This window comes from Hyperolius riggenbachi, chromosome 1 (genome assembly GCF_040937935.1).
Source record: "Hyperolius riggenbachi isolate aHypRig1 chromosome 1, aHypRig1.pri, whole genome shotgun sequence".
In the NCBI taxonomy this organism is placed as follows: Eukaryota; Metazoa; Chordata; class Amphibia; order Anura; family Hyperoliidae; genus Hyperolius; species Hyperolius riggenbachi.
The window spans coordinates 687314065-687342048 of NC_090646.1; the positions used below are offsets into that span (position 1 = coordinate 687314065).

The 27984-nt window shown below is 58.8% G+C and overlaps 1 protein-coding gene across 1 annotated transcript in view; it reads left to right on the top strand.

Annotated features, from left to right (window-relative positions):
• TAF1C (TATA-box binding protein associated factor, RNA polymerase I subunit C) overlaps nucleotides 1–27984 on the top strand; it is a 140909-nt gene that overhangs the window by 60115 nt on the left and 52810 nt on the right. The window contains exons 4-5 of the mRNA XM_068253378.1: nucleotides 18670–18779; nucleotides 23306–23401. Of these exons, the coding sequence (XP_068109479.1) occupies nucleotides 18670–18779; nucleotides 23306–23401 (206 nt within the window). The remainder of the gene's footprint in view (nucleotides 1–18669; nucleotides 18780–23305; nucleotides 23402–27984) is intronic.

Sequence of the window (27984 nt, forward strand, 5' to 3'; positions counted from 1 at the left end):
ATGACTGAATGGCTGCTGCTGGGACTTCTCCTCCGGGCATGACTGAATGGCTGCTGCTGGGAGTTCTCCTCCGGGCATGACTGAATGGCTGCTGCTGGGAGGTCTCCTCCGGGCATGACTGAATGGCTGCTGCTGGGAGTTCTCCTCCGGGCATGACTGAATGGCTGCTGCTGGGAGGTCTCCTCCGGGCATGACTGAATGGCTGCTGCTAGGACTTCTCCTCCGGGCATGACTGAATGGCTGCTGCTGGGACTTCTCCTCCGGGCATGACTGAATGGCTGCTGCTGGGAGGTCTCCTCCGGGCATGACTGAATGGCTGCTGCTGGGACTTCTCCTCCGGGCATGACTGAATGGCTGCTGCTGGGACTTCTCCTCCGGGCATGACTGAATGGCTGCTGCTGGGAGTTCTCCTCCGGGCATGACTGAATGCTGCTGCTGGGAGTTCTCCTCCGGGCATGACTGAATGGCTGCTGCTGGGAGGTCTCCTCCGGGCATGACTGAATGGCTGCTGCTGGGACTTCTCCTCCAGGCATGACTGAATGGCTGCTGCTGGGAGTTCTCCTCCAGGCATGACTGAATGGCTGCTGCTGGGACTTCTCCTCCGGGCATGACTGAATGGCTGCTGCTGGGAGTTCTCCTCCAGGCATGACTGAATGGCTGCTGCTGGGACTTCTCCTCCGGGCATGACTGAATGCTGCTGCTGGGAGTTCTCCTCCGGGCATGACTGAATGGCTGCTGCTGGGAGTTCTCCTCCGGGCATGACTGAATGGCTGCTGCTGGGAGGTCTCCTCCAGGCATGACTGAATGGCTGCTGCTGGGAGGTCTCCTCCAGGCATGACTGAATGGCTGCTGCTAGGAGTTCTCCTCCGGGCATGACTGAATGGCTGCTGCTGGGACTTCTCCTCCGGGCATGACTGAATGGCTGCTGCTGGGAGGTCTCCTCTGGGCATGACTGAATGGCTGCTGCTGGGAGGTCTCCTCCGGGCATGACTGAATGGCTGCTGCTGGGAGGTCTCCTCCGGGCATGACTTAATGGCTGCTGCTGGGACTTCTCCTCCGGGCATGACTGAATGGCTGCTGCTGGGACTTCTCCTCCGGGCATGACTGAATGGCTGCTGCTGGGAGGTCTCCTCCGGGCATGACTGAATGGCTGCTGCTGGGACTTCTCCTCCGGGCATGACTGAATGGCTGCTGCTGGGACTTCTCCTCCGGGCATGACTGAATGGCTGCTGCTAGGAGGTCTCCTCCGGGCATGACTGAATGGCTGCTGCTGGGAGGTCTCCTCCGGGCATGACTGAATGGCTGCTGCTGGGACTTCTCCTCCGGGCATGACTGAATGGCTGCTGCTGGGAGGTCTCCTCCGGGCATGACTGAATGGCTGCTGCTAGGACTTCTCCTCCGGGCATGACTGAATGGCTGCTGCTGGGACTTCTCCTCCGGGCATGACTGAATGGCTGCTGCTGGGACTTCTCCTCCGGGCATGACTGAATGGCTGCTGCTGGGAGTTCTCCTCCGGGCATGACTGAATGCTGCTGCTGGGAGTTCTCCTCCGGGCATGACTGAATGGCTGCTGCTGGGAGGTCTCCTCCGGGCATGACTGAATGGCTGCTGCTGGGACTTCTCCTCCAGGCATGACTGAATGGCTGCTGCTGGGAGTTCTCCTCCAGGCATGACTGAATGGCTGCTGCTGGGACTTCTCCTCCGGGCATGACTGAATGGCTGCTGCTGGGAGTTCTCCTCCAGGCATGACTGAATGGCTGCTGCTGGGACTTCTCCTCCGGGCATGACTGAATGCTGCTGCTGGGAGTTCTCCTCCGGGCATGACTGAATGGCTGCTGCTGGGAGTTCTCCTCCGGGCATGACTGAATGGCTGCTGCTGGGAGGTCTCCTCCAGGCATGACTGAATGGCTGCTGCTGGGAGGTCTCCTCCAGGCATGACTGAATGGCTGCTGCTAGGAGTTCTCCTCCGGGCATGACTGAATGGCTGCTGCTGGGACTTCTCCTCCGGGCATGACTGAATGGCTGCTGCTGGGAGGTCTCCTCTGGGCATGACTGAATGGCTGCTGCTGGGAGGTCTCCTCCGGGCATGACTGAATGGCTGCTGCTGGGAGGTCTCCTCCGGGCATGACTTAATGGCTGCTGCTGGGACTTCTCCTCCGGGCATGACTGAATGGCTGCTGCTGGGACTTCTCCTCCGGGCATGACTGAATGGCTGCTGCTGGGAGGTCTCCTCCGGGCATGACTGAATGGCTGCTGCTGGGACTTCTCCTCCGGGCATGACTGAATGGCTGCTGCTGGGACTTCTCCTCCGGGCATGACTGAATGGCTGCTGCTAGGAGGTCTCCTCCGGGCATGACTGAATGGCTGCTGCTGGGAGGTCTCCTCCGGGCATGACTGAATGGCTGCTGCTGGGACTTCTCCTCCGGGCATGACTGAATGGCTGCTGCTGGGAGGTCTCCTCCAGGCATGACTGAATGGCTGCTGCTGGGACTTCTCCTCCGGGCATGACTGAATGGCTGCTGCTGGGACTTCTCCTCCGGGCATGACTGAATGGCTGCTGCTGGGAGGTCTCCTCCAGGCATGACTGAATGGCTGCTGCTGGGACTTCTCCTCCGGGCATGACTGAATGGCTGCTGCTGGGACTTCTCCTCCGGGCATGACTGAATGGCTGCTGCTGGGAGGTCTCCTCCGGGCATGACTGAATGGCTGCTGCTGGGACTTCTCCTCCGGGCATGACTGAATGGCTGCTGCTGGGACTTCTCCTCCGGGCATGACTGTATGGCTGCTGCTGGGAGTTCTCCTCCGGGCATGACTGAATGGCTGCTGCTGGGAGTTCTCCTCCAGGCATGACTGAATGGCTGCTGCTGGGACTTCTCCTCTGGGCATGACTGAATGGCTGCTGCTGGGACTTCTCCTCCGGGCATGACTGAATGGCTGCTGCTGGGAGTTCTCCTCCAGGCATGACTGAATGGCTGCTGCTGGGAGTTCTCCTCCGGGCATGAGTGAATGGCTGCTGCTGGGAGTTCTCCTCCGGGCATGACTGTATGGCTGCTGCTGGGAGTTCTCCTCCGGGCATGACTGAATGGCTGCTGCTGGGAGTTCTCCTCCGGGCATGACTGAATGGCTGCTGCTGGGACTTCTCCTCCGGGCATGACTGAATGGCTGCTGCTGGGACTTCTCCTCTGGGCATGACTGAATGGCTGCTGCTGGGAGGTCTCCTCCAGGCATGACTGAATGGCTGCTGCTGGGAATTCTCCTCCGGACATGACTGAATGGCTGCTGCTGGGACTTCTCCTCCGGGCATGACTGAATGGCTGCTGCTGGGAGTTCTCCTCCGGGCATGACTGAATGGCTGCTGCTGGGAGGTCTCCTCCAGGCATGACTGAATGGCTGCTGCTGGGAGGTCTCCTCCAGGCATGACTGAATGGCTGCTGCTAGGAGTTCTCCTCCGGGCATGACTGAATGGCTGCTGCTGGGACTTCTCCTCCGGGCATGACTGAATGGCTGCTGCTGGGAGGTCTCCTCCGGGCATGACTGAATGGCTGCTGCTGGGAGGTCTCCTCCGGGCATGACTGAATGGCTGCTGCTGGGAGGTCTCCTCCGGGCATGACTGAATGGCTGCTGCTGGGACTTCTCCTCCGGGCATGACTGAATGGCTGCTGCTGGGAGGTCTCCTCCGGGCATGACTGAATGGCTGCTGCTGGGACTTCTCCTCCGGGCATGACTGAATGGCTGCTGCTGGGACTTCTCCTCCAGGCATGACTGAATGGCTGCTGCTGGGACTTCTCCTCCGGGCATGACTGAATGCTGCTGCTGGGAGGTCTCCTCCGGGCATGACTGAATGGCTGCTGCTGGGACTTCTCCTCCGGGCATGACTGAATGGCTGCTGCTGGGAGTTCTCCTCCGGGCATGACTGAATGGCTGCTGCTGGGAGGTCTCCTCCGGGCATGACTGAATGGCTGCTGCTGGGAGTTCTCCTCCGGGCATGACTGAATGGCTGCTGCTGGGAGGTCTCCTCCGGGCATGACTGAATGGCTGCTGCTAGGACTTCTCCTCCGGGCATGACTGAATGGCTGCTGCTGGGACTTCTCCTCCGGGCATGACTGAATGGCTGCTGCTGGGACTTCTCCTCCGGGCATGACTGAATGGCTGCTGCTGGGAGTTCTCCTCCGGGCATGACTGAATGCTGCTGCTGGGAGTTCTCCTCCGGGCATGACTGAATGGCTGCTGCTGGGAGGTCTCATCCGGGCATGACTGAATGGCTGCTGCTGGGACTTCTCCTCCAGGCATGACTGAATGGCTGCTGCTGGGAGTTCTCCTCCAGGCATGACTGAATGGCTGCTGCTGGGACTTCTCCTCCGGGCATGACTGAATGGCTGCTGCTGGGAGTTCTCCTCCAGGCATGACTGAATGGCTGCTGCTGGGACTTCTCCTCCGGGCATGACTGAATGCTGCTGCTGGGAGTTCTCCTCCGGGCATGACTGAATGGCTGCTGCTGGGAGTTCTCCTCCGGGCATGACTGAATGGCTGCTGTTGGGAGGTCTCCTCCAGGCATGACTGAATGGCTGCTGCTGGGAGGTCTCCTCCAGGCATGACTGAATGGCTGCTGCTAGGAGTTCTCCTCCGGGCATGACTGAATGGCTGCTGCTGGGACTTCTCCTCCGGGCATGACTGAATGGCTGCTGCTGGGAGGTCTCCTCTGGGCATGACTGAATGGCTGCTGCTGGGAGGTCTCCTCCGGGCATGACTGAATGGCTGCTGCTGGGAGGTCTCCTCCGGGCATGACTTAATGGCTGCTGCTGGGACTTCTCCTCCGGGCATGACTGAATGGCTGCTGCTGGGACTTCTCCTCCGGGCATGACTGAATGGCTGCTGCTGGGAGGTCTCCTCCGGGCATGACTGAATGGCTGCTGCTGGGACTTCTCCTCCGGGCATGACTGAATGGCTGCTGCTGGGACTTCTCCTCCGGGCATGACTGAATGGCTGCTGCTAGGAGGTCTCCTCCGGGCATGACTGAATGGCTGCTGCTGGGAGGTCTCCTCCGGGCATGACTGAATGGCTGCTGCTGGGACTTCTCCTCCGGGCATGACTGAATGGCTGCTGCTGGGAGGTCTCCTCCGGGCATGACTGAATGGCTGCTGCTAGGACTTCTCCTCCGGGCATGACTGAATGGCTGCTGCTGGGACTTCTCCTCCGGGCATGACTTAATGGCTGCTGCTGGGACTTCTCCTCCGGGCATGACTGAATGGCTGCTGCTGGGAGTTCTCCTCCGGGCATGACTGAATGCTGCTGCTGGGAGTTCTCCTCCGGGCATAACTGAATGGCTGCTGCTGGGAGGTCTCCTCCGGGCATGACTGAATGGCTGCTGCTGGGACTTCTCCTCCAGGCATGACTGAATGGCTGCTGCTGGGAGTTCTCCTCCAGGCATGACTGAATGGCTGCTGCTGGGACTTCTCCTCCGGGCATGACTGAATGGCTGCTGCTGGGAGTTCTCCTCCAGGCATGACTGAATGGCTGCTGCTGGGACTTCTCCTCCGGGCATGACTGAATGCTGCTGCTGGGAGTTCTCCTCCGGGCATGACTGAATGGCTGCTGCTGGGAGTTCTCCTCCGGGCATGACTGAATGGCTGCTGCTGGGAGGTCTCCTCCAGGCATGACTGAATGGCTGCTGCTGGGAGGTCTCCTCCAGGCATGACTGAATGGCTGCTGCTAGGAGTTCTCCTCCGGGCATGACTGAATGGCTGCTGCTGGGACTTCTCCTCCGGGCATGACTGAATGGCTGCTGCTGGGAGGTCTCCTCTGGGCATGACTGAATGGCTGCTGCTGGGAGGTCTCCTCCGGGCATGACTGAATGGCTGCTGCTGGGAGGTCTCCTCCGGGCATGACTTAATGGCTGCTGCTGGGACTTCTCCTCCGGGCATGACTGAATGGCTGCTGCTGGGACTTCTCCTCCGGGCATGACTGAATGGCTGCTGCTGGGAGGTCTCCTCCGGGCATGACTGAATGGCTGCTGCTGGGACTTCTCCTCCGGGCATGACTGAATGGCTGCTGCTGGGACTTCTCCTCCGGGCATGACTGAATGGCTGCTGCTAGGAGGTCTCCTCCGGGCATGACTGAATGGCTGCTGCTGGGAGGTCTCCTCCGGGCATGACTGAATGGCTGCTGCTGGGACTTCTCCTCCGGGCATGACTGAATGGCTGCTGCTGGGAGGTCTCCTCCAGGCATGACTGAATGGCTGCTGCTGGGACTTCTCCTCCGGGCATGACTGAATGGCTGCTGCTGGGACTTCTCCTCCGGGCATGACTGAATGGCTGCTGCTGGGAGGTCTCCTCCAGGCATGACTGAATGGCTGCTGCTGGGACTTCTCCTCCGGGCATGACTGAATGGCTGCTGCTGGGACTTCTCCTCCGGGCATGACTGAATGGCTGCTGCTGGGAGGTCTCCTCCGGGCATGACTGAATGGCTGCTGCTGGGACTTCTCCTCCGGGCATGACTGAATGGCTGCTGCTGGGACTTCTCCTCTGGGCATGACTGTATGGCTGCTGCTGGGAGTTCTCCTCCGGGCATGACTGAATGGCTGCTGCTGGGAGTTCTCCTCCAGGCATGACTGAATGGCTGCTGCTGGGACTTCTCCTCTGGGCATGACTGAATGGCTGCTGCTGGGACTTCTCCTCCGGGCATGACTGAATGGCTGCTGCTGGGAGTTCTCCTCCAGGCATGACTGAATGGCTGCTGCTGGGAGTTCTCCTCCGGGCATGACTGAATGGCTGCTGCTGGGAGTTCTCCTCCGGGCATGACTGTATGGCTGCTGCTGGGAGTTCTCCTCCGGGCATGACTGAATGGCTGCTGCTGGGAGTTCTCCTCCGGGGATGACTGAATGGCTGCTGCTGGGACTTCTCCTCCGGGCATGACTGAATGGCTGCTGCTGGGACTTCTCCTCTGGGCATGACTGAATGGCTGCTGCTGGGAGGTCTCCTCCAGGCATGACTGAATGGCTGCTGCTGGGAGTTCTCCTCCGGACATGACTGAATGGCTGCTGCTGGGACTTCTCCTCCGGGCATGACTGAATGGCTGCTGCTGGGAGTTCTCCTCCGGGCATGACTGAATGGCTGCTGCTGGGAGGTCTCCTCCAGGCATGACTGAATGGCTGCTGCTGGGAGGTCTCCTCCAGGCATGACTGAATGGCTGCTGCTAGGAGTTCTCCTCCGGGCATGACTGAATGGCTGCTGCATGACTGAATGGCTGCTGCTGGGAGGTCTCCTCCGGGCATGACTGAATGGCTGCTGCTGGGAGGTCTCCTCCGGGCATGACTGAATGGCTGCTGCTGGGAGGTCTCCTCCGGGCATGACTGAATGGCTGCTGCTGGGACTTCTCCTCCGGGCATGACTGAATGGCTGCTGCTGGGAGGTCTCCTCCGGGCATGACTGAATGGCTGCTGCTGGGAGTTCTCCTCCGGGCATGACTGAATGGCTGCTGCTGGGAGGTCTCCTCCGGGCATGACTGAATGGCTGCTGCTGGGACTTCTCCTCCGGGCATGACTGAATGGCTGCTGCTGGGAGGTCTCCTCCAGGCATGACTGAATGGCTGCTGCTGGGACTTCTCCTCCGGGCATGACTGAATGGCTGCTGCTGGGACTTCTCCTCCGGGCATGACTGAATGGCTGCTGCTGGGAGGTCTCCTCCAGGCATGACTGAATGGCTGCTGCTGGGACTTCTCCTCCGGGCATGACTGAATGGCTGCTGCTGGGACTTCTCCTCCGGGCATGACTGAATGGCTGCTGCTGGGAGGTCTCCTCCGGGCATGACTGAATGGCTGCTGCTGGGACTTCTCCTCCGGGCATGACTGAATGGCTGCTGCTGGGACTTCTCCTCTGGGCATGACTGTATGGCTGCTGCTGGGAGTTCTCCTCCGGGCATGACTGAATGGCTGCTGCTGGGAGTTCTCCTCCAGGCATGACTGAATGGCTGCTGCTGGGACTTCTCCTCTGGGCATGACTGAATGGCTGCTGCTGGGACTTCTCCTCCGGGCATGACTGAATGGCTGCTGCTGGGAGTTCTCCTCCAGGCATGACTGAATGGCTGCTGCTGGGAGTTCTCCTCCGGGCATGACTGAATGGCTGCTGCTGGGAGTTCTCCTCCGGGCATGACTGTATGGCTGCTGCTGGGAGTTCTCCTCCGGGCATGACTGAATGGCTGCTGCTGGGAGTTCTCCTCCGGGCATGACTGAATGGCTGCTGCTGGGACTTCTCCTCCGGGCATGACTGAATGGCTGCTGCTGGGAGGTCTCCTCCAGGCATGACTGAATGGCTGCTGCTGGGAGTTCTCCTCCGGACATGACTGAATGGCTGCTGCTGGGACTTCTCCTCCGGGCATGACTGAATGGCTGCTGCTGGGACTTCTCCTCCGGGCATGACTGAATGGCTGCTGCTGGGACTTCTCCTCCGGGCATGACTGAATGGCTGCTGCTGGGAGTTCTCCTCCGGGTGAGACTGAATGGCTGCTGCTGGGAGTTCTCCTCCGGGCATGACTGAATGGCTGCTGCTGGGACTTCTCCTCCGGGCATGACTGAATGGCTGCTGCTGGGAGTTCTCCTCCGAGCATGACTGAATGGCTGCTGCTGGGAGGTCTCCTCCGGGCATGACTGAATGGCTGCTGCTGGGAGTTCTCCTCCGGGCATGACTGAATGGCTGCTGCTGGGAGTTCTCCTCCGGGCATGACTGAATGGCTGCTGCTGGGAGTTCTCCTCCGGGCATGACTGAATGGCTGCTGCTGGGACTTCTCCTCTGGGCATGACTGAATGGCTGCTGCTGGGACTTCTCCTCCGGACATGACTGAATGGCTGCTGCTGGGACTTCTCCTCCGGGCATGACTGAATGGCTGCTGTTGGGAGTTCTCCTCCAGGCATGACTGAATGGCTGCTGCTGGGAGTTCTCCTCCGGGCATGACTGAATGGCTGCTGCTGGGAGTTCTCCTCCGGGCATGACTGTATGGCAGCTGCTGGGAGTTCTCCTCCGGGCATGACTGAATGGCTGCTGCTGGGAGTTCTCCTCCGGGCATGACTGAATGGCTGCTGCTGGGAGTTCTCCTCCGGGCATGACTGAATGGCTGCTGCTGGGACTTCTCCTCCGGGCATGACTGAATGGCTGCTGCTGGGAGGTCTCCTCCAGGCATGACTGAATGGCTGCTGCTGGGAGTTCTCCTCCGGACATGACTGAATGGCTGCTGCTGGGACTTCTCCTCCGGGCATGACTGAATGGCTGCTGCTGGGACTTCTCCTCCGGGCATGACTGAATGGCTGCTGCTGGGACTTCTCCTCCGGGCATGACTGAATGGCTGCTGCTGGGACTTCTCCTCCGGGCATGACTGAATGGCTGCTGCTGGGAGTTCTCCTCCGGGCATGACTGAATGGCTGCTGCTGGGACTTCTCCTCCGGGCATGACTGAATGGCTGCTGCTGGGAGTTCTCCTCCGGGCATGACTGAATGGCTGCTGCTGGGAGTTCTCCTCCGGGCATGACTGAATGGCTGCTGCTGGGAGTTCTCCTCCGGGCATGACTGAATGGCTGCTGCTGGGAGTTCTCCTCCGGGCATGACTGAATGGCTGCTGCTGGGAGTTCTCCTCCGGGCATGACTGAATGGCTGCTGCTGGGAGTTCTCCTCCGGGCATGACTGAATGGCTGCTGCTGGGACTTCTCCTCCGGGCATGACTGAATGGCTGCTGCTGGGAGGTCTCCTCCGGGCATGACTGAATGGCTGCTGCTGGGACTTCTCCTCCGGGCATGACTGAATGGCTGCTGCTGGGAGGTCTCCTCCGGGCATGACTGAATGGCTGCTGCTGGGAGGTCTCCTCTGGGCATGACTGAATGGCTGCTGCTGGGACTTCTCCTCTGGGCATGACTGAATGGCTGCTGCTGGGACTTCTCCTCTGGGCATGACTGAATGGCTGCTGCTGGGACTTCTGCTCCGGGCATGACTGAATGGCTGCTGCTGGGAGGTCTCCTCCGGGCATGACTGAATGGCTGCTGCTGGGACTTCTCCTCCGGGCATGACTGAATGGCTGCTGCTGGGAGGTCTCCTCCGGGCATGACTGAATGGCTGCTGCTGGGAGTTCTCCTCCGGGCATGACTGAATGGCTGTTGCTGGGAGTTCTCCTCCAGGCATGACTGAATGGCTGCTGCTGGGAGTTCTCCTCCGGGTATGACTGAATGGCTGCTGCTGGGACTTCTCCTCCGGGCATGACTGAATGGCTGCTGCTGGGACTTCTCCTCTGGGCATGACTGAATGGCTGCTGCTGGGACTTCTGCTCCGGGCATGACTGAATGGCTGCTGCTGGGAGGTCTCCTCCGGGCATGACTGAATGGCTGCTGCTGGGACTTCTCCTCCGGGCATGACTGAATGGCTGCTGCTGGGAGGTCTCCTCCGGGCATGACTGAATGGCTGCTGCTGGGAGGTCTCCTCTGGGCATGACTGAATGGCTGCTGCTGGGACTTCTCCTCTGGGCATGACTGAATGGCTGCTGCTGGAACTTCTCCTCCGGGCATGACTGAATGGCTGCTGCTGGGAGGTCTCCTCCCGGCATGACTGAATGGCTGCTGCTGGGACTTCTCCTCCGGGCATGACTGAATGGCTGCTGCTGGGAGTTCTCCTCCAGGCATGACTGAATGGCTGCTGCTGGGAGGTCTCCTCCGGGCATGACTGAATGGCTGCTGCTGGGAGTTCTCCTCCGGGCATGACTGAATGGCTGCTGCTGGGACTTCTCCTCCGGGCATGACTGAATGGCTGCTGCTGGGAGTTCTTCTCCGGGCATGACTGAATGGCTGCTGCTGGGAGTTCTCCTCCGGGCATGACTGAATGGCTGCTGCTGGGACTTCTCCTCCGGGCATGACTGAATGGCTGCTGCTGGGAGTTCTCCTCCAGGCATGAGTGAATGGCTGCTGCTGGGAGGTCTCCTCCGGGCATGACTGAATGGCTGCTGCTGGGAGTTCTCCTCCGGGCATGACTGAATGGCTGCTGCTGGGACTTCTCCTCCGGGCATGACTGAATGCTGCTGCTGGGAGTTCTCCTCCGGGCATGACTGAATGGCTGCTGCTGGGAGGTCTCCTCCGGGCATGACTGAATGGCTGCTGCTGGGACTTCTCCTCCAGGCATGACTGAATGGCTGCTGCTGGGAGGTCTCCTCCGGGCATGACTGAATGGCTGCTGCTGGGAGTTCTCCTCCGGGCATGACTGAATGGCTGCTGCTGGGACTTCTCCTCCGGGCATGACTGAATGGCTGCTGCTGGGAGTTCTCCTCCGGGCATGACTGAATGGCTGCTGCTGGGAGTTCTCCTCCGGGCATGACTGAATGGCTGCTGCTGGGACTTCTCCTCCGGGCATGACTGAATGGCTGCTGCTGGGAGTTCTCCTCCGGGCATGAGTGAATGGCTGCTGCTGGGAGGTCTCCTCCGGGCATGACTGAATGGCTGCTGCTGGGAGTTCTCCTCCAGGCATGACTGAATGGCTGCTGCTGGGACTTCTCCTCCGGGCATGACTGAATGCTGCTGCTGGGAGTTCTCCTCCGGGCATGACTGAATGGCTGCTGCTGGGAGTTCTCCTCCGGGCATGACTGAATGGCTGCTGCTGGGAGGTCTCCTCCGGGCATGACTGAATGGCTGCTGCTGGGACTTCTCCTCCGGGCATGACTGAATGGCTGCTGCTGGGAGGTCTCCTCCGGGCATGACTGAATGGCTGCTGCTGGGAGTTCTCCTCCGGGCATGACTGAATGGCTGCTGCTGGGACTTCTCCTCCGGGCATGACTGAATGGCTGCTGCTGGGAGGTCTCCTCCGGGCATGACTGAATGGCTGCTGCTGGGACTTCTCCTCCGGGCATGACTGAATGGCTGCTGCTGGGAGTTCTTCTCCGGGCATGACTGAATGGCTGCTGCTGGGAGTTCTCCTCCGGGCATGACTGAATGGCTGCTGCTGGGACTTCTCCTCCGGGCATGACTGAATGGCTGCTGCTGGGAGTTCTCCTCCAGGCATGAGTGAATGGCTGCTGCTGGGAGGTCTCCTCCGGGCATGACTGAATGGCTGCTGCTGGGAGTTCTCCTCCGGGCATGACTGAATGGCTGCTGCTGGGACTTCTCCTCCGGGCATGACTGAATGCTGCTGCTGGGAGTTCTCCTCCGGGCATGACTGAATGGCTGCTGCTGGGAGGTCTCCTCCGGGCATGACTGAATGGCTGCTGCTGGGAGTTCTCCTCCGGGCATGACTGAATGGCTGCTGCTGGGACTTCTCCTCCGGGCATGACTGAATGGCTGCTGCTGGGAGTTCTCCTCCGGGCATGACTGAATGGCTGCTGCTGGGAGTTCTCCTCCGGGCATGACTGAATGGCTGCTGCTGGGACTTCTCCTCCGGGCATGACTGAATGGCTGCTGCTGGGAGTTCTCCTCCAGGCATGAGTGAATGGCTGCTGCTGGGAGGTCTCCTCCGGGCATGACTGAATGGCTGCTGCTGGGACTTCTCCTCCGGGCATGACTGAATGGCTGCTGCTGGGAGTTCTCCTCCAGGCATGAGTGAATGGCTGCTGCTGGGAGGTCTCCTCCGGGCATGACTGAATGGCTGCTGCTGGGAGTTCTCCTCCGGGCATGACTGAATGGCTGCTGCTGGGACTTCTCCTCCGGGCATGACTGAATGCTGCTGCTGGGAGTTCTCCTCCGGGCATGACTGAATGGCTGCTGCTGGGAGGTCTCCTCCGGGCATGACTGAATGGCTGCTGCTGGGACTTCTCCTCCGGGCATGACTGAATGGCTGCTGCTGGGAGGTCTCCTCCGGGCATGACTGAATGGCTGCTGCTGGGAGTTCTCCTCCGGGCATGACTGAATGGCTGCTGCTGGGACTTCTCCTCCGGGCATGACTGAATGGCTGCTGCTGGGAGGTCTCCTCCGGGCATGACTGAATGGCTGCTGCTGGGAGTTCTTCTCCGGGCATGACTGAATGGCTGCTGCTGGGAGTTCTCCTCCGGGCATGACTGAATGGCTGCTGCTGGGACTTCTCCTCCGGGCATGACTGAATGGCTGCTGCTGGGAGTTCTCCTCCAGGCATGAGTGAATGGCTGCTGCTGGGAGGTCTTCTCCGGGCATGACTGAATGGCTGCTGCTGGGAGTTCTCCTCCGGGCATGACTGAATGGCTGCTGCTGGGACTTCTCCTCCGGGCATGACTGAATGGCTGCTGCTGGGAGTTCTCCTCCAGGCATGAGTGAATGGCTGCTGCTGGGAGGTCTCCTCCGGGCATGACTGAATGGCTGCTGCTGGGAGTTCTCCTCCGGGCATGACTGAATGGCTGCTGCTGGGACTTCTCCTCCGGGCATGACTGAATGCTGCTGCTGGGAGTTCTCCTCCGGGCATGACTGAATGGCTGCTGCTGGGAGGTCTCCTCCGGGCATGACTGAATGGCTGCTGCTGGGACTTCTCCTCCGGGCATGACTGAATGGCTGCTGCTGGGAGTTCTCCTCCAGGCATGACTGAATGGCTGCTGCTGGGAGGTCTCCTCCGGGCATGACTGAATGGCTGCTGCTGGGAGTTCTCCTCCGGGCATGACTGAATGGCTGCTGCTGGGACTTCTCCTCCGGGCATGACTGAATGGCTGCTGCTGGGAGTTCTCCTCCGGGCATGACTGAATGGCTGCTGCTGGGAGTTCTCCTCCGGGCATGACTGAATGGCTGCTGCTGGGACTTCTCCTCCGGGCATGACTGAATGGCTGCTGCTGGGAGTTCTCCTCCAGGCATGAGTGAATGGCTGCTGCTGGGAGGTCTCCTCCGGGCATGACTGAATGGCTGCTGCTGGGAGTTCTCCTCCGGGCATGACTGAATGGCTGCTGCTGGGACTTCTCCTCCGGGCATGACTGAATGGCTGCTGCTGGGAGTTCTCCTCCAGGCATGAGTGAATGGCTGCTGCTGGGAGGTCTTCTCCGGGCATGACTGAATGGCTGCTGCTGGGAGTTCTCCTCCGGGCATGACTGAATGGCTGCTGCTGGGACTTCTCCTCCGGGCATGACTGAATGGCTGCTGCTGGGAGTTCTCCTCCAGGCATGAGTGAATGGCTGCTGCTGGGAGGTCTCCTCCGGGCATGACTGAATGGCTGCTGCTGGGAGTTCTCCTCCGGGCATGACTGAATGGCTGCTGCTGGGACTTCTCCTCCGGGCATGACTGAATGCTGCTGCTGGGAGTTCTCCTCCGGGCATGACTGAATGGCTGCTGCTGGGAGGTCTCCTCCGGGCATGACTGAATGGCTGCTGCTGGGACTTCTCCTCCGGGCATGACTGAATGGCTGCTGCTGGGAGTTCTCCTCCAGGCATGACTGAATGGCTGCTGCTGGGAGGTCTCCTCCGGGCATGACTGAATGGCTGCTGCTGGGAGTTCTCCTCCGGGCATGACTGAATGGCTGCTGCTGGGACTTCTCCTCCGGGCATGACTGAATGGCTGCTGCTGGGAGTTCTCCTCCGGGCATGACTGAATGGCTGCTGCTGGGAGTTCTCCTCCGGGCATGACTGAATGGCTGCTGCTGGGACTTCTCCTCCGGGCATGACTGAATGGCTGCTGCTGGGAGTTCTCCTCCAGGCATGAGTGAATGGCTGCTGCTGGGAGGTCTCCTCCGGGCATGACTGAATGGCTGCTGCTGGGAGTTCTCCTCCGGGCATGACTGAATGGCTGCTGCTGGGACTTCTCCTCCGGGCATGACTGAATGCTGCTGCTGGGAGTTCTCCTCCGGGCATGACTGAATGGCTGCTGCTGGGAGGTCTCCTCCGGGCATGACTGAATGGCTGCTGCTGGGACTTCTCCTCCGGGCATGACTGAATGGCTGCTGCTGGGAGGTCTCCTCCGGGCATGACTGAATGGCTGCTGCTGGGAGTTCTCCTCCGGGCATGACTGAATGGCTGCTGCTGGGACTTCTCCTCCGGGCATGACTGAATGGCTGCTGCTGGGAGGTCTCCTCCGGGCATGACTGAATGGCTGCTGCTGGGACTTCTCCTCCGGGCATGACTGAATGGCTGCTGCTGGGAGTTCTCCTCCGGGCATGACTGAATGGCTGCTGCTGGGACTTCTCCTCCGGGCATGACTGAATGGCTGCTGCTGGGAGTTCTCCTCCGGGCATGACTGTATGGCTGCTGCTGGGACTTCTTCTCTGGGCATGACTGAATGGCTGCTGCTGGGAGTTCTCCTCCAGGCATGACTGAATGGCTGCTGCTGGGAGTTCTCCTCCGGGCATGACTGAATGGCTGCTGCTGGGAGGTCTCCTCCGGGCATGACTGAATGGCTGCTGCTGGGACTTCTCCTCCGGGCATGACTGAATGGCTGCTGCTGGGAGGTCTCCTCCGGGCATGACTGAATGGCTGCTGCTGGGAGTTCTCCTCCGGGCATGACTGAATGGCTGCTGCTGGGACTTCTCCTCCGGGCATGACTGAATGGCTGCTGCTGGGAGGTCTCCTCCGGGCATGACTGAATGGCTGCTGCTGGGACTTCTCCTCCGGGCATGACTGAATGGCTGCTGCTGGGAGTTCTCCTCCGGGCATGACTGAATGGCTGCTGCTGGGACTTCTCCTCCGGGCATGACTGAATGGCTGCTGCTGGGAGTTCTCCTCCGGGCATGACTGTATGGCTGCTGCTGGGACTTCTCCTCTGGGCATGACTGAATGGCTGCTGCTGGGAGTTCTCCTCCAGGCATGACTGAATGGCTGCTGCTGGGACTTCTCCTCCGGGCATGACTGAATGGCTGCTGCTGGGAGGTCTCCTCCAGGCATGACTGAATGGCTGCTGCTGGGAGGTCTCCTCCGGGCATGACTGAATAGCTGCTGCTGGGAGGTCTCCTCCAGGCATGACTGAATGGCTGCTGCTGGGAGTTCTCCTCCGGGCATGACTGAATGGCTGCTGCTGGGACTTCTCCTCCGGGCATGACTGAATGGCTGCTGCTGGGACTTCTCCTCTGGGCATGACTGAATGGCTGCTGCTGGGACTTCTCCTCCGGGCATGACTGAATGGCTGCTGCTGGGAGTTCTCCTCCGGGCATGACTGTATGGCTGCTGCTGGGAGTTCTCCTCCAGGCATGACTGAATGGCTGCTGCTGGGACTTCTCCTCCGGGCATGACTGAATGGCTGCTGCTGGGAGTTCTCCTCCGGGCATGACTGAATGGCTGCTGCTGGGAGTTCTCCTCCAGGCATGACTGAATGGCTGCTGCTGGGAGTTCTCCTCCAGGCATGACTGAATGGCTGCTGCTGGGAGTTCTCCTCCAGGCATGACTGAATGGCTGCTGGTGGGAGTTCTCCTCCGGGCATGACTGAATGGCTGCTGCTGGGAGGTCTCCTCCGGGCATGACTGTATGGCTGCTGCTGGGAGTTCTCCTCCGGGCATGACTGAATGGCTGCTGCTGGGACTTCTCCTCCGGGCATGACTGAATGGCTGCTGCTGGGAGGTCTCCTCCAGGCATGACTGAATGGCTGCTGCTGGGAGGTCTCCTCCGGGCATGACTGAATGGCTGCTGCTGGGAGGTCTCCTCCAGGCATGACTGAATGGCTGCTGCTGGGAGTTCTCCTCCGGGCATGACTGAATGGCTGCTGCTGGGACTTCTCCTCCGGGCATGACTGAATGGCTGCTGCTGGGACTTCTCCTCTGGGCATGACTGAATGGCGGCTGCTTGGACTTCTCCTCCGGGCATGACTGAATGGCTGCTGCTGGGAGTTCTCCTCCGGGCATGACTGTATGGCTGCTGCTGGGAGGTCTCCTCCAGGCATGACTGAATGGCTGCTGCTGGGACTTCTCCTCCGGGCATGACTGAATGGCTGCTGCTGGGAGGTCTCCTCCGGGCATGACTGAATGGCTGCTGCTGGGAGGTCTCCTCCGGGCATGACTGAATGGCTGCTGCTGGGAGGTCTCCTCCGGGCATGACTGAATGGCTGCTGCTGGGAGGTCTCCTCCGGGCATGACTGTATGGCTGCTGCTGGGAGTTCTCCTCCGGGCATGACTGAATGGCTGCTGCTGGGAGGTCTCCTCCGGGCATGACTGAATGGCTGCTGCTGGGACTTCTCCTCCGGGCATGACTGAATGGCTGCTGCTGGGACTTCTCCTCCGGGCATGACTGAATGGCTGCTGCTGGGACTTCTCCTCCGGGCATGACTGAATGGCTGCTGCTGGGAGTTCTCCTCCAGGCATGACTGAATGGCTGCTGCTGGGAGTTCTCCTCCGGGCATGACTGTATGGCTGCTGCTGGGACTTCTCCTCCGGGCATGACTGAATGGCTGCTGCTGGGACTTCTCCTCCGGGCATGACTGAATGGCTGCTGCTGGGAGTTCTCCTCCGGGCATGACTGAATGGCTGCTGCTGGGACTTCTCCTCCGGGCATGACTGAATGGCTGCTGCTGGGAGTTCTCCTCCGGGCATGACTGAATGGCTGCTGCTGGGAGTTCTCCTCCGGGCATGGCTGAATGGCTGCTGCTGGGACTTCTCCTCCGGGCATGACTGAATGGCTGCTGCTGGGAGGTCTCCTCCAGGCATGACTGAATGGCTGCTGCTGGGAGTTCTCCTCCGGGCATGACTGTATGGCTGCTGCTGGGACTTCTCCTCCGGGCATGACTGAATGGCTGCTGCTGGGAGGTCTCCTCCGGGCATGACTGAATGGCTGCTGCTGGGAGTTCTCCTCCGGGCATGACTGAATGGCTGCTGCTGGGACTTCTCCTCCGGGCATGACTGAATGGCTGCTGCTGGGAGTTCTCCTCCGGGCATGACTGTATGGCTGCTGCTGGGACTTCTCCTCCGGGCATGACTGAATGGCTGCTGCTGGGAGGTCTCCTCCGGGCATGACTGAATGGCTGCTGCTGGGAGTTCTCCTCCGGGCATGACTGAATGGCTGCTGCTGGGAGTTCTCCTCCGGGCATGGCTGAATGGCTGCTGCTGGGACTTCTCCTCCGGGCATGACTGAATGGCTGCTGCTGGGAGGTCTCCTCCAGGCATGACTGAATGGCTGCTGCTGGGAGTTCTCCTCCGGGCATGACTGTATGGCTGCTGCTGGGACTTCTCCTCCGGGCATGACTGAATGGCTGCTGCTGGGAGTTCTCCTCCGGGCATGACTGTATGGCTGCTGCTGGGACTTCTCCTCCGGGCATGACTGTATGGCTGCTGCTGGGACTTCTCCTCCGGGCATGACTGAATGGCTGCTGCTGGGAGGTCTCCTCCGGGCATGACTGAATGGCTGCTGCTGGGAGTTCTCCTCCGGGCATGACTGAATGGCTGCTGCTGGGACTTCTCCTCCGGGCATGACTGAATGGCTGCTGCTGGGAGTTCTCCTCCGGGCATGACTGTATGGCTGCTGCTGGGACTTCTCCTCCGGGCATGATTGGGGGAATCAATACCTAGATTCAATGTCATGTTTTCATCACTTTATGCATGTTCCCCCCCCCCCCCCCAGCAGCCTGAAGTACGTTGACCCGGCCCTTGGCTGAAACCGTTTGGGGTCCCCTGCTATATACACTATAGTGTGAGGAAGGGGTGAATTGTGAGTGTTTTAGCGATACTAGTAGTAGGAGGTTGTTAGCTGGTAATATGAGGCATGATGGGAACTCCTTGTCTAGGGCGGTGGCCTTTCTGTGATTGGTCCGCTCGTTCATCACATGACGTCTCACCAGTCAATTGATTGTGTTGCAGATTTTGGCTTTTCTCCAGTAACCGAATCTGATCTGGTTTACAACAAGATGAGGAATCAGCGACACTCCAATCCCGGGAACGCTGGAGTCACCTTCAACTTCAGCCAGCAGGTCAGCTGACTACCCCCCCCCCCTCCACCGACCACTACAGCCAGCAGGTCAGCTGACTACCCCCCCCCCCCCCTCCACCGTCCACTACAGCCAGCAGGTCAGCTGACTGCCCCCCCCCCCCCTCCACCGACCACTACAGCCAGCAGGTCAGCTGACTGCCCCCCCCCCCCCTCCACCGTCCACTACAGCCAGCAGGTCAGCTGACTGCCCCCCCCCCCTCCACCGTCCACTACAGCCAGCAGGTCAGCTGACTACCCCCCCCCTCCACCGTCCACTACAGCCAGCAGGTCAGCTGACTGCCCCCCCCCCTCCACCGTCCACTACAGCCAGCAGGTCAGCTGACTACCCCCCCCCTCCACCGTCCACTACAGCCAGCAGGTCAGCTGACTACCCCCCCCCCTCCACCGACCACTACAGCCAGCAGGTCAGCTGACTGCCCCCCCTCCACTGTCCACTACAGCCAGCAGGTCAGCTGCCCCCCCCCCCCTCCACCGTCCACTACAGCCAGCAGGTCAGCTGACTACCCCCTCCACCGTCCACTACAGCCAGCAGGTCAGCTGACTACCCCCCCCCCTCCACCGTCCACTACAGCCAGCAGGTCAGCTGACTGCCCCCCCCCCCCCTCCACCGACCACTGCAGCCAGCAGGTCAGCTGACTACCCCCCCCCCCTCCACCGTCCACTACAGCCAGCAGGTCAGCTGACTGCCCCCCCCCCCCTCCACCGTCCACTACAGCCAGCAGGTCAGCTGACTACCCCCCCGCTCCACCGTCCACTACAGCCAGCAGGTCAGCTGACTGCCCCCCCCCCCCTCCACCGACCACTACAGCCAGCAGGTCAGCTGACTACAACCCCCCCTCCACCGACCACTACAGCCAGCAGGTCAGCTGACTGCCCCCCCCCCCCCCCCACACACACACACACACACAAACCGTCCACTACAGCCAGCAGGTCAGCTGACTACCCCCCCCCCCCCCCCACACACACACACACACACACACACACACACACACACCTTCCACTACAGCCAGCAGGTCAGCTGACTACCCCCCCCACACACACACACACACACACCCACGAATGACGGCTCTTCCTGCTGCCAATAATCCCCCTCCCCCGGCGGTGATAAATACTAATCCCCCTCCGAGTTGTTGCAACTCTGAGGGTGTAATTTTGGGTACAGCTATCACCGGAGCCCCGAATTTTCTTTACGCGCTCCGCGCAGCATATTATTGCTGCTATGGGGCTCCTGGTTTGGGTAACCGGTGGTGGGAGGTGGTAGTGTATGCACAGCAGTGATGTATAAGGTGGGAGGTGGTAGTGTATGCACACAGCAGTGATGTATCTGGTGGGAGGTGGTAGTGTATGCACAGCAGTGATATATCTGGTGGGAGGTGGTAGTGTATCTACACAGCAGTGATGTATCTGGTGGGGGGTGGTAGTGTATGCACAGCAATAATGTATCTGGTGGGAGGTGGTAGTGTATGCACACAGCAGTGATGTATCTGGTGGGAGGCGGTAGTGTATGCACACAGCAGTGATGCATCTGGTGGGAGGTGGTAGTGTATGCACAGCAGTGATGTATCTGGTGGGAGGTGGTAGTGTATGCACTCAGCAGTGATATATCTAGTGGGGGGTGGTAGTGTATGCACAGCAGTGATGTATCTGGTGGGAGGTGGTAGTGTATGCACAGCAGTGATGTATCTGGTGGGAGGTGGTAGTGTATGCACACAGCAGTGATGTATCTGGTGGGAGGTGGTAGTGTATGCACAGCAGTGATGTATCTGGTGGGAGGCGGTAGTGTATGCACAGCAGTGATGTATAAGGTGGGAGGTGGTAGTGTATGCACACAGCAGTGATGCATCTGGTGGGAGGTGGTAGTGTATGCACACAGCAGTGATGTATCTGGTGGGAGGTTGTAGTGTATGCACACAGCAGTGATGTATCTGGTGGGAGGTGGTAGTGTATGCACAGCAGTGATGTATCTGGTGGGAGGCGGTAGTGTATGCACAGCAGTGATGTATAAGGTGGGAGGTGGTAGTGTATGCACACAGCAGTGATGTATCTGGTGGGAGGTGGTAGTGTATGCACAGCAGTGATGTATCTGGTGGGAGGCGGTAGTGTATGCACAGCAGTGATGTATAAGGTGGGAGGTGGTAGTGTATGCACACAGCAGTGATGTATCTGGTGGGAGGTGGTAGTGTATGCACACAGCAGTGATGTATCTGGTGGGAGGTTGTAGTGTATGCACACAGCAGTGATGTATCTGGTGGGAGGTGGTAGTGTATGCACAGCAGTGATGTATCTGGTGGGAGGCGGTAGTGTATGCACAGCAGTGATGTATAAGGTGGGAGGTGGTAGTGTATGCACACAGCAGTGATGTATCTGGTGGGAGGTGGTAGTGTATGCACACAGCAGTGATGTATCTGGTGGGAGGTGGTAGTGTATGCACACAGCAGTGATGTATCTGGTGGGGGGTGGTAGTGTATGCACAGCAGTGATGTATCTGGTGGGAGGTAGTAGTGTATGCACACAGCAGTAATGTATAAGGTGGGAGGTGGTAGTGTATGCACACAGCAGTGATGTATCTGGTGGGAGGTGGTAGTGTATGCACAGCAGTGATGTATCTGGTGGGAGGCGGTAGTGTATGCACAGCAGTGATGTATCTGGTGGGAGGTGGTAGTGTTTGCACAGCAGTGATGTATAAGGTGGGAGGCGGTAGTGTATGCACACAGCAGTGATGTATCTGGTGGAAGGTGGTAGTGTATGCACAGCAGTGATGTATCTGGTGTGAGGTGGTAGTGTATGCACACGGCAGTGATGTATCTGGTGGGTGGCGGTAGTGTATGCACACAGCAGTGATGTGTCTAGGGGAGGCGGTAGTGTATGCACAGCAGTGATATATCTAGTGGGAGGCGGTAGTGTATGCACACATTAGTGATGTATCTGGTGGGGGTGGTAGTGTATGCACACAGCAGTGATGTATCTGGTGTGAGGTGGTAGTGTATGCACAGCAGTGATGTATCTGGTGGGAGGTGGTAGTGTATGCACACATTAGTGATGTATCTGGTGGGGGGTGGTAGTGTATGCACACAGCAGTGATGTATCTGGTGGGAGGTGGTAGTGTATGCACACAGCAGTGATGTATCTGGTTGGAGGTGGTAGTGTATGCACACAGCAGTGATGTATCTGGTGGGGGGTGGTAGTGTATGCACAGCAGTGATGTATAAGGTGGGAGGTGGTAGTGTATGCACACAGCAGTGATGTATCTGGTGGGAGGCGGTAGTGTATGCACAGCAGTGATGTATAAGGTGGGAGGTGGTAGTGTATGCACACAGCAGTGATGTATCTGGTGGGAGGTGGTAGTGTATGCACACAGCAGTGATGTATCTGGTGGGAGGTGGTAGTGTATGCACACAGCACTGATGTATCTGGTGGGGGGTGGTAGTGTATGCACAGCAGTGATGTATCTGGTGGGAGGTGGTAGTGTATGCACAAAGCAGTGATGTATCTGGTGGGAGGTGGTAGTGTATGCACAGCAGTGATGTATAAGGTGGGAGGTGGTAGTGTATGCTCAGCAGTGATGTATCTGGTGGGAGGTGGTAGTGTATGCACAGTAGTGATGTATCTGGTGGGAGGTGGTAGTGTATGCACAGCAGTGATGTATCTGGTGGGAGGTGGTAGTGTATGCACACAGCAGTGATGTATCTGGTTGGAGGTGGTAGTGTATGCACAGCAGTGATGTATAAGGTGGGAGGTGGTAGTGTATGCACAGCAGTGATGTATCTGGTTGGAGGTGGTAGTGTATGCACAGCAGTGATGTATCTGGTGGGAGGTGGTAGTGTATGCACACAGCAGTGATGTATCTAGTGGGGGGTGGTAGTATATGCACAGCAGTGATGTATCTGGTGGGGGGTGGTAGTGTACGCACACAGCAGTGATGTATCTAGTGGGGGGTAGTAGTGTAGGCACACAGCAGTGATGTATCTGGTGGGGGGTGGTAGTGTATGCACAGCAGTGATGTATCTAGTGGGAGGCGGTAGTGTATGCACAGCAGTGATGTATCTGGTGGGAGGCGGTAGTGTATGCACACAGCAGTGATGTATCTGGTGGGAGGTTGTAGTGTATGCACACAGCAGTGATGTATCTGGTGGGAGGTGGTAGTGTATGCACAGCAGTGATGTATCTGGTGGGAGGCGGTAGTGTAAGCACAGCAGTGATGTTTAAGGTGGGAGGTGGTAGTGTATGCACACAGCAGTGATGTATCTGGTGGGAGGTGGTAGTGTATGCACACAGCAGTGATGTATCTGGTTGGAGGTGGTGGTGTATGCACAGCAGTGATGTATCTGGTGGGAGGTGGTAGTGTATGCACACAGCAGTGATGTATCTAGTGGTAGGCGGTAGTGTATGCACAGCAGTGATGTATCTAGTGGGAGGCGGTAGTGTATGCACAGCAGTGATGTATCTAGTGTATGCACAGCAGTGATGTAGCATATGGATGAATCCCTATGTCTCGCATGCTCACAGGTTGGCGGTTTCTGTTGGGATCACAGCGCTGAAGCCTTTCAGTGTATGGGGCGCCTGCTGGAGCCGCACTGCTACCTGGGAAAGGCTCGGCAGAAGGTAACTCTGCCATGCTTATCTCTATATATCTATATACTGTATACATTGTTATCTGCTCCCCCATGTGTCACTACTGCTCTCCACTGTACTCGTCCTCCATTCATGGAGCTTCTCTGCTCAGGACTGTAAACAGGGGTGGAGGTGATAGTATGAGGCAGCCAGAGGTGTCCCCAGTATTAGGTAGCCAGAGGTGTCCCCCAGTATTAGGCAGCCAGAGGTGTCCCCAGTATTAGGTAGCCAGAGGTGTCCCCAGTATTAGGTAGCCAGAGGTGTCCCCCAGTATTAGGCAGCCAGAGGTGCCCCCCAGTATTAGGCAGCCAGAGGTGCCCCCAGTATTAGGTAGCCAGAGGTGTCCCCAGTATTAGGCAGCCAGAGGGGTCCCCACTATTAGGCAGCCAGAGGTGTCCCCAGTATTAGGTAGCCAGAGGTGTCCCCCAGTATTAGGCAGCCAGAGGTGTCCCCAGTATTAGGTAGCCAGAGGTGCCCCCAGTATTAGGTAGCCAGAGGTGTCCCCAGTATTAGGTAGCCAGAGGTGTCCCCAGTATTAGGCAGCCAGAGGTGTCCCCAGTATCAGGTAGCCAGAGGTGTCCCCAGTATTAGGCAGCCAGAGGTGTCCCCAGTATCAGGTAGCCAGAGGTGTCCCCAGTATTAGGCAGCCAGAGGTGTCCCCAGTATTAGGCAGCCAGAGGTGTCCCCAGTATTAGGCAGCCAGAGGTGTCCCCAGTATTAGGCAGCCAGAGGTGTCCCCAGTATTAGGCAGCCAGAGGTGTCCCCAGTATTACGTAGCCAGAGGTGTCCCCCAGTATTAGGTAGCCAGAGGTGTCCCCAGTATTAGGCAGCCAGAGGTGTCCCCCAGTATTAGGCAGCCAGAGGTGTCCCCCAGTATTAGGTAGCCAGAGGTGTCCCCAGTATTAGGCAGCCAGAGGTGTCCCCAGTATTAGGTAGCCAGAGGTGCCCCCAGTATTAGGCAGCCAGAGGTGCCCCCAGTATTAGGTAGCCAGAGGTGTCCCCAGTATTAGGTAGCCAGAGGTGCCCCCAGTATTAGGCAGCCAGAGGTGTCCCCCAGTATTAGGCAGCCAGAGGTGTCCCCAGTATTAGGCAGCCAGAGGTGTCCCCAGTATTAGGCAGCCAGAGGTGCCCCCAGTATTAGGCACCCAGAGGTGCCCCCCAGTATTAGGCAGCCAGAGGTGTCCCTCAGTATTAGGCAGCCAGAGGTGTCCCCAGTATTAGGTAGCCAGAGGTACCCCCAGTATTAGGCAGCCAGAGGTGTCCCCAGTATTAGGCAGCCAGAGGTGCCCCCAGTATTAGGCAGCCAGATGTTTCCCCAGTATTAGGTAGCCAGAGGTGTCCCCAGTATTAGGTAGCCAGAGGTGCCCCCAGTATTAGGTAGCCAGAGGTGTCCCCAGTGTTAGGCAGCCAGAGGTGTCCCCAGTATTAGGCAGCCAGAGGTGTCCCCAGTATTAGGTAGCCAGAGGTACCCCCAGTATTAGGCAGCCAGAGGTGTCCCCAGTATTAGGCAGCCAGAGGTGCCCCCCAGTATTAGGTAGCCAGAGGTGTCCCCCAGTATTAGGCAGCCAGAGGTGCCCCCAGTATTAGGCAGCCAGAGGTGCCCCCCAGTATTAGGTAGCCAGAGGTGTCCCCAGTATTAGGCAGCCAGAGGTGTCCCCAGTATTAGGTAGCCAGAGGTGTCCCCAGTATTAGGTAGCCAGAGGTGCTCCCAGTATTATTCAGCCAGAGGTGTCCCCAGTATTAGGCAGCCAGAGGTGTCCCCCAGTATTAGGTAGCCAGAGGTGTCCCCCAGTATTAGGTAGCCAGAGGTGTCCCCAGTATTAGGCAGCCAGAGGTGTCCCCAGTATTAGGTAGCCAGAGGTGTCCCCCAGTATTAGGTAGCCAGAGGTGTCCCCAGTATTAGGCAGCCAGAGGTGTCCCCAGTATTAGGTAGCCAGAGGTGTCCCCAGTATTAGGCAGCCAGAGGTGCCCCCAGTATTAGGCAGCCAGAGGTGTCCCCAGTATTAGGCAGCCAGAGGTGCCCCCCAGTATTAGGTAGCCAGAGGTGTCCCCAGTATTAGGCAGCCAGAGGTGTCCCCAGTATTAGGTAGCCAGAGGTGTCCCCAGTATTAGGTAGCCAGAGGTGCCCCCAGTATTAGGCAGCCAGAGGTGTCCCCAGTATTAGGCAGCCAGAGGTGTCCCCAGTATTAGGCAGCCAGAGGTGTCCCCCAGTATTAGGCAGCCAGTGGTGCCCCCAGTATTAGGCGGCCAGAGGTGTCCCCAGTATTAGGCGGCCAGAGGTGTCCCCAGTATTAGGCAGCCAGAGGTGTCCCCAGTATTATGTAGCCAGAGGTGTCCCCAGTATTAGGCAGCCAGAGGTGTCCCCAGTATTAGGCAGCCAGAGGTGCTCCCAGTATTAGGCAGCCAGAGGTGTCCCCAGTATTAGGTAGCCAGATGTGCCCCCAGTATTAGGCAGCCAGAGGTGTCCCCCAGTATTAGGCAGCCAGAGGTGCTCCCAGTATTAGGCAGCCAGAGGTGCTCCCAGTATTAGGCAGCCAGAGGTGTCCCCAGTATTAGGCAGCCAGAGGTGCCCCCAGTATTAGGTAGCCAGAGGTGCCCCCAGTATTAGGCAGCCAGAGGTGCCCCCAGTATTAGGCAGCCAGAGGTGTCCCCAGTATTAAGTAGCCAGAGGTGTCCCCAGTATTAGGCAGCCAGAGGTGTCCCCAGTATTAGGCAGCTAGAGGTGTCCCCAGTATTAGGCAGCCAGAGGTGCCCCCCCAGTATTAGGCAGCCAGAGGTTTCCCCAGTATTAGCCAGAGGTGTCCCCAGTATTAGGCAGCCAGAGGTGTCCCCCAGTATTAGGCAGCCAGAGGTGTCCCCAGTATTAGGCAGCCAGAGGTGCCCCCAGTATTAGGCTGCCAGAGGTGCCCCAAGTATTAGGCAGCCAGAGGTGCTCCCAGTATTAGGCAGCCAGAGGTGTCCCCAGTATTAGGCAGCCAGAGGTGTCCCCAGTATTAGGCAGCCAGAGGTGTCCCCAGTATTAGGCTGCCAGAGGTGCCCCAAGTATTAGGCAGCCAGAGGTGCTCCCAGTATTAGGTAGCCAGAGGTGCCCCCAGTATTAGGGAGCCAGAGGTGTCCCCAGTATTAGGCAGCCAGAGGTGTCCCCAGTATTAGGCAGCCAGAGGTGTCCCCAGTATTAGGCTGCCAGAGGTGCCCCAAGTATTAGGCAGCCAGAGGTGCTCCCAGTATTAGGCTGCCAGAGGTGCCCCAAGTATTAGGCAGCCAGAGGTGCTCCCAGTATTAGGCAGCCAGAGGTGTCCCCCAGTATTAGGTAGCCAGAGGTGCCCCCAGTATTAGGCAGCCAGAGGTGTCCCCCAGTATTAGGTAGCCAGAGGTGCCCCCAGTATTAGGTAGCCAGAGGTGTCCCTCAGTATTAGGCAGCCAGAGGTGTCCCCAGTATTAGGTAGCCAGAGGTGTCCCCCAGTATTAGGCAGCCAGAGGTGTGTCCCAGTATTAGGCAGCCAGAGGTGCCCCCAGTATTAGGCAGCCAGAGGTGTCCCCCAGTATTAGGCAGCCAGAGGTGTCCCCAGTATTAGGCAGCCAGAGGTGTCCCCAGTATTAGGCAGCCAGAGGTGTCCCCAGTATTAGGCAGCCAGAGGTGTCCCCAGTATTAGGTAGCTAGAGGTGTCCCCAGTATTAGGCTGCCAGAGGTGTCCCCAGTATTAGGCAGCCAGAGGTGTCCCCAGTATTAGGCAGCCAGAGGTGTCCCCCAGTATTAGGCAGCCAGAGGTGCCCCCAGTATTAGGTAGCCAGAGGTGCCCCCAGTATTAGGCAGCCAGAGGTGTCCCCCAGTATTAGGCAGCCAGAGGTGCCCCCAGTATTAGGTAGCCAGAGGTGTCCCCTAGTATTAGGCAGCCAGAGGTGTCCCCCAGTATTAGGCAGCCAGAGGTGTCCCCAGTATTAGGCAGCCAGAGGTGTCCCCAGTATTAGGTAGCCAGAGGTGTCCCCCAGTATTAGGCAGCCAGATGTGCCCCCAGTATTAGGCAGCCAGAGGTGTCCCCCAGTATTAGGCAGCCAGAGGTGCCCCCAGTATTAGGCAGCCAGAGGTGTCTCCCAGTATTAGGCAGCCAGAGGTGTCTCCCAGTATTAGGCAGCCAGAGGTGTCCCCAGTATTAAGCAGCCAGAGGTGTCCCCAGTATGAGGCAGCCAGAGGTGTCCCCCAGTATTAGGCAGCCAGAGGTGTCCCCCAGTATTAGGCAGCCAGAGGTGCCCCCAGTATTAGGTAGTCAGAGGTGTCCCCCAGTATTAGGCAGCCATAGGTGTCCCCAGTATTAGGCTGCCAGAGGTGCCCCCAGTATTAGGCAGCCAGAGGTGTCCCCAGTATTAGGCAGCCAGAGGTGCCCCCAGTATTAGGCAGCCAGAGGTGTCCCCCAGTATTAGGTAGCCAGAGGTGTCCCCCAGTATTAGGCAGCCAGAGGTGCCCCCAGTATTAGGCAGCCAGAGGTGTCCCCAGTATTAGGCAGCCAGAGGTGTCCCCAGTATTAGGCAGCCAGAGGTGTCCCCAGTATTAGGCAGCCAGAGGTGTCCCCCAGTAT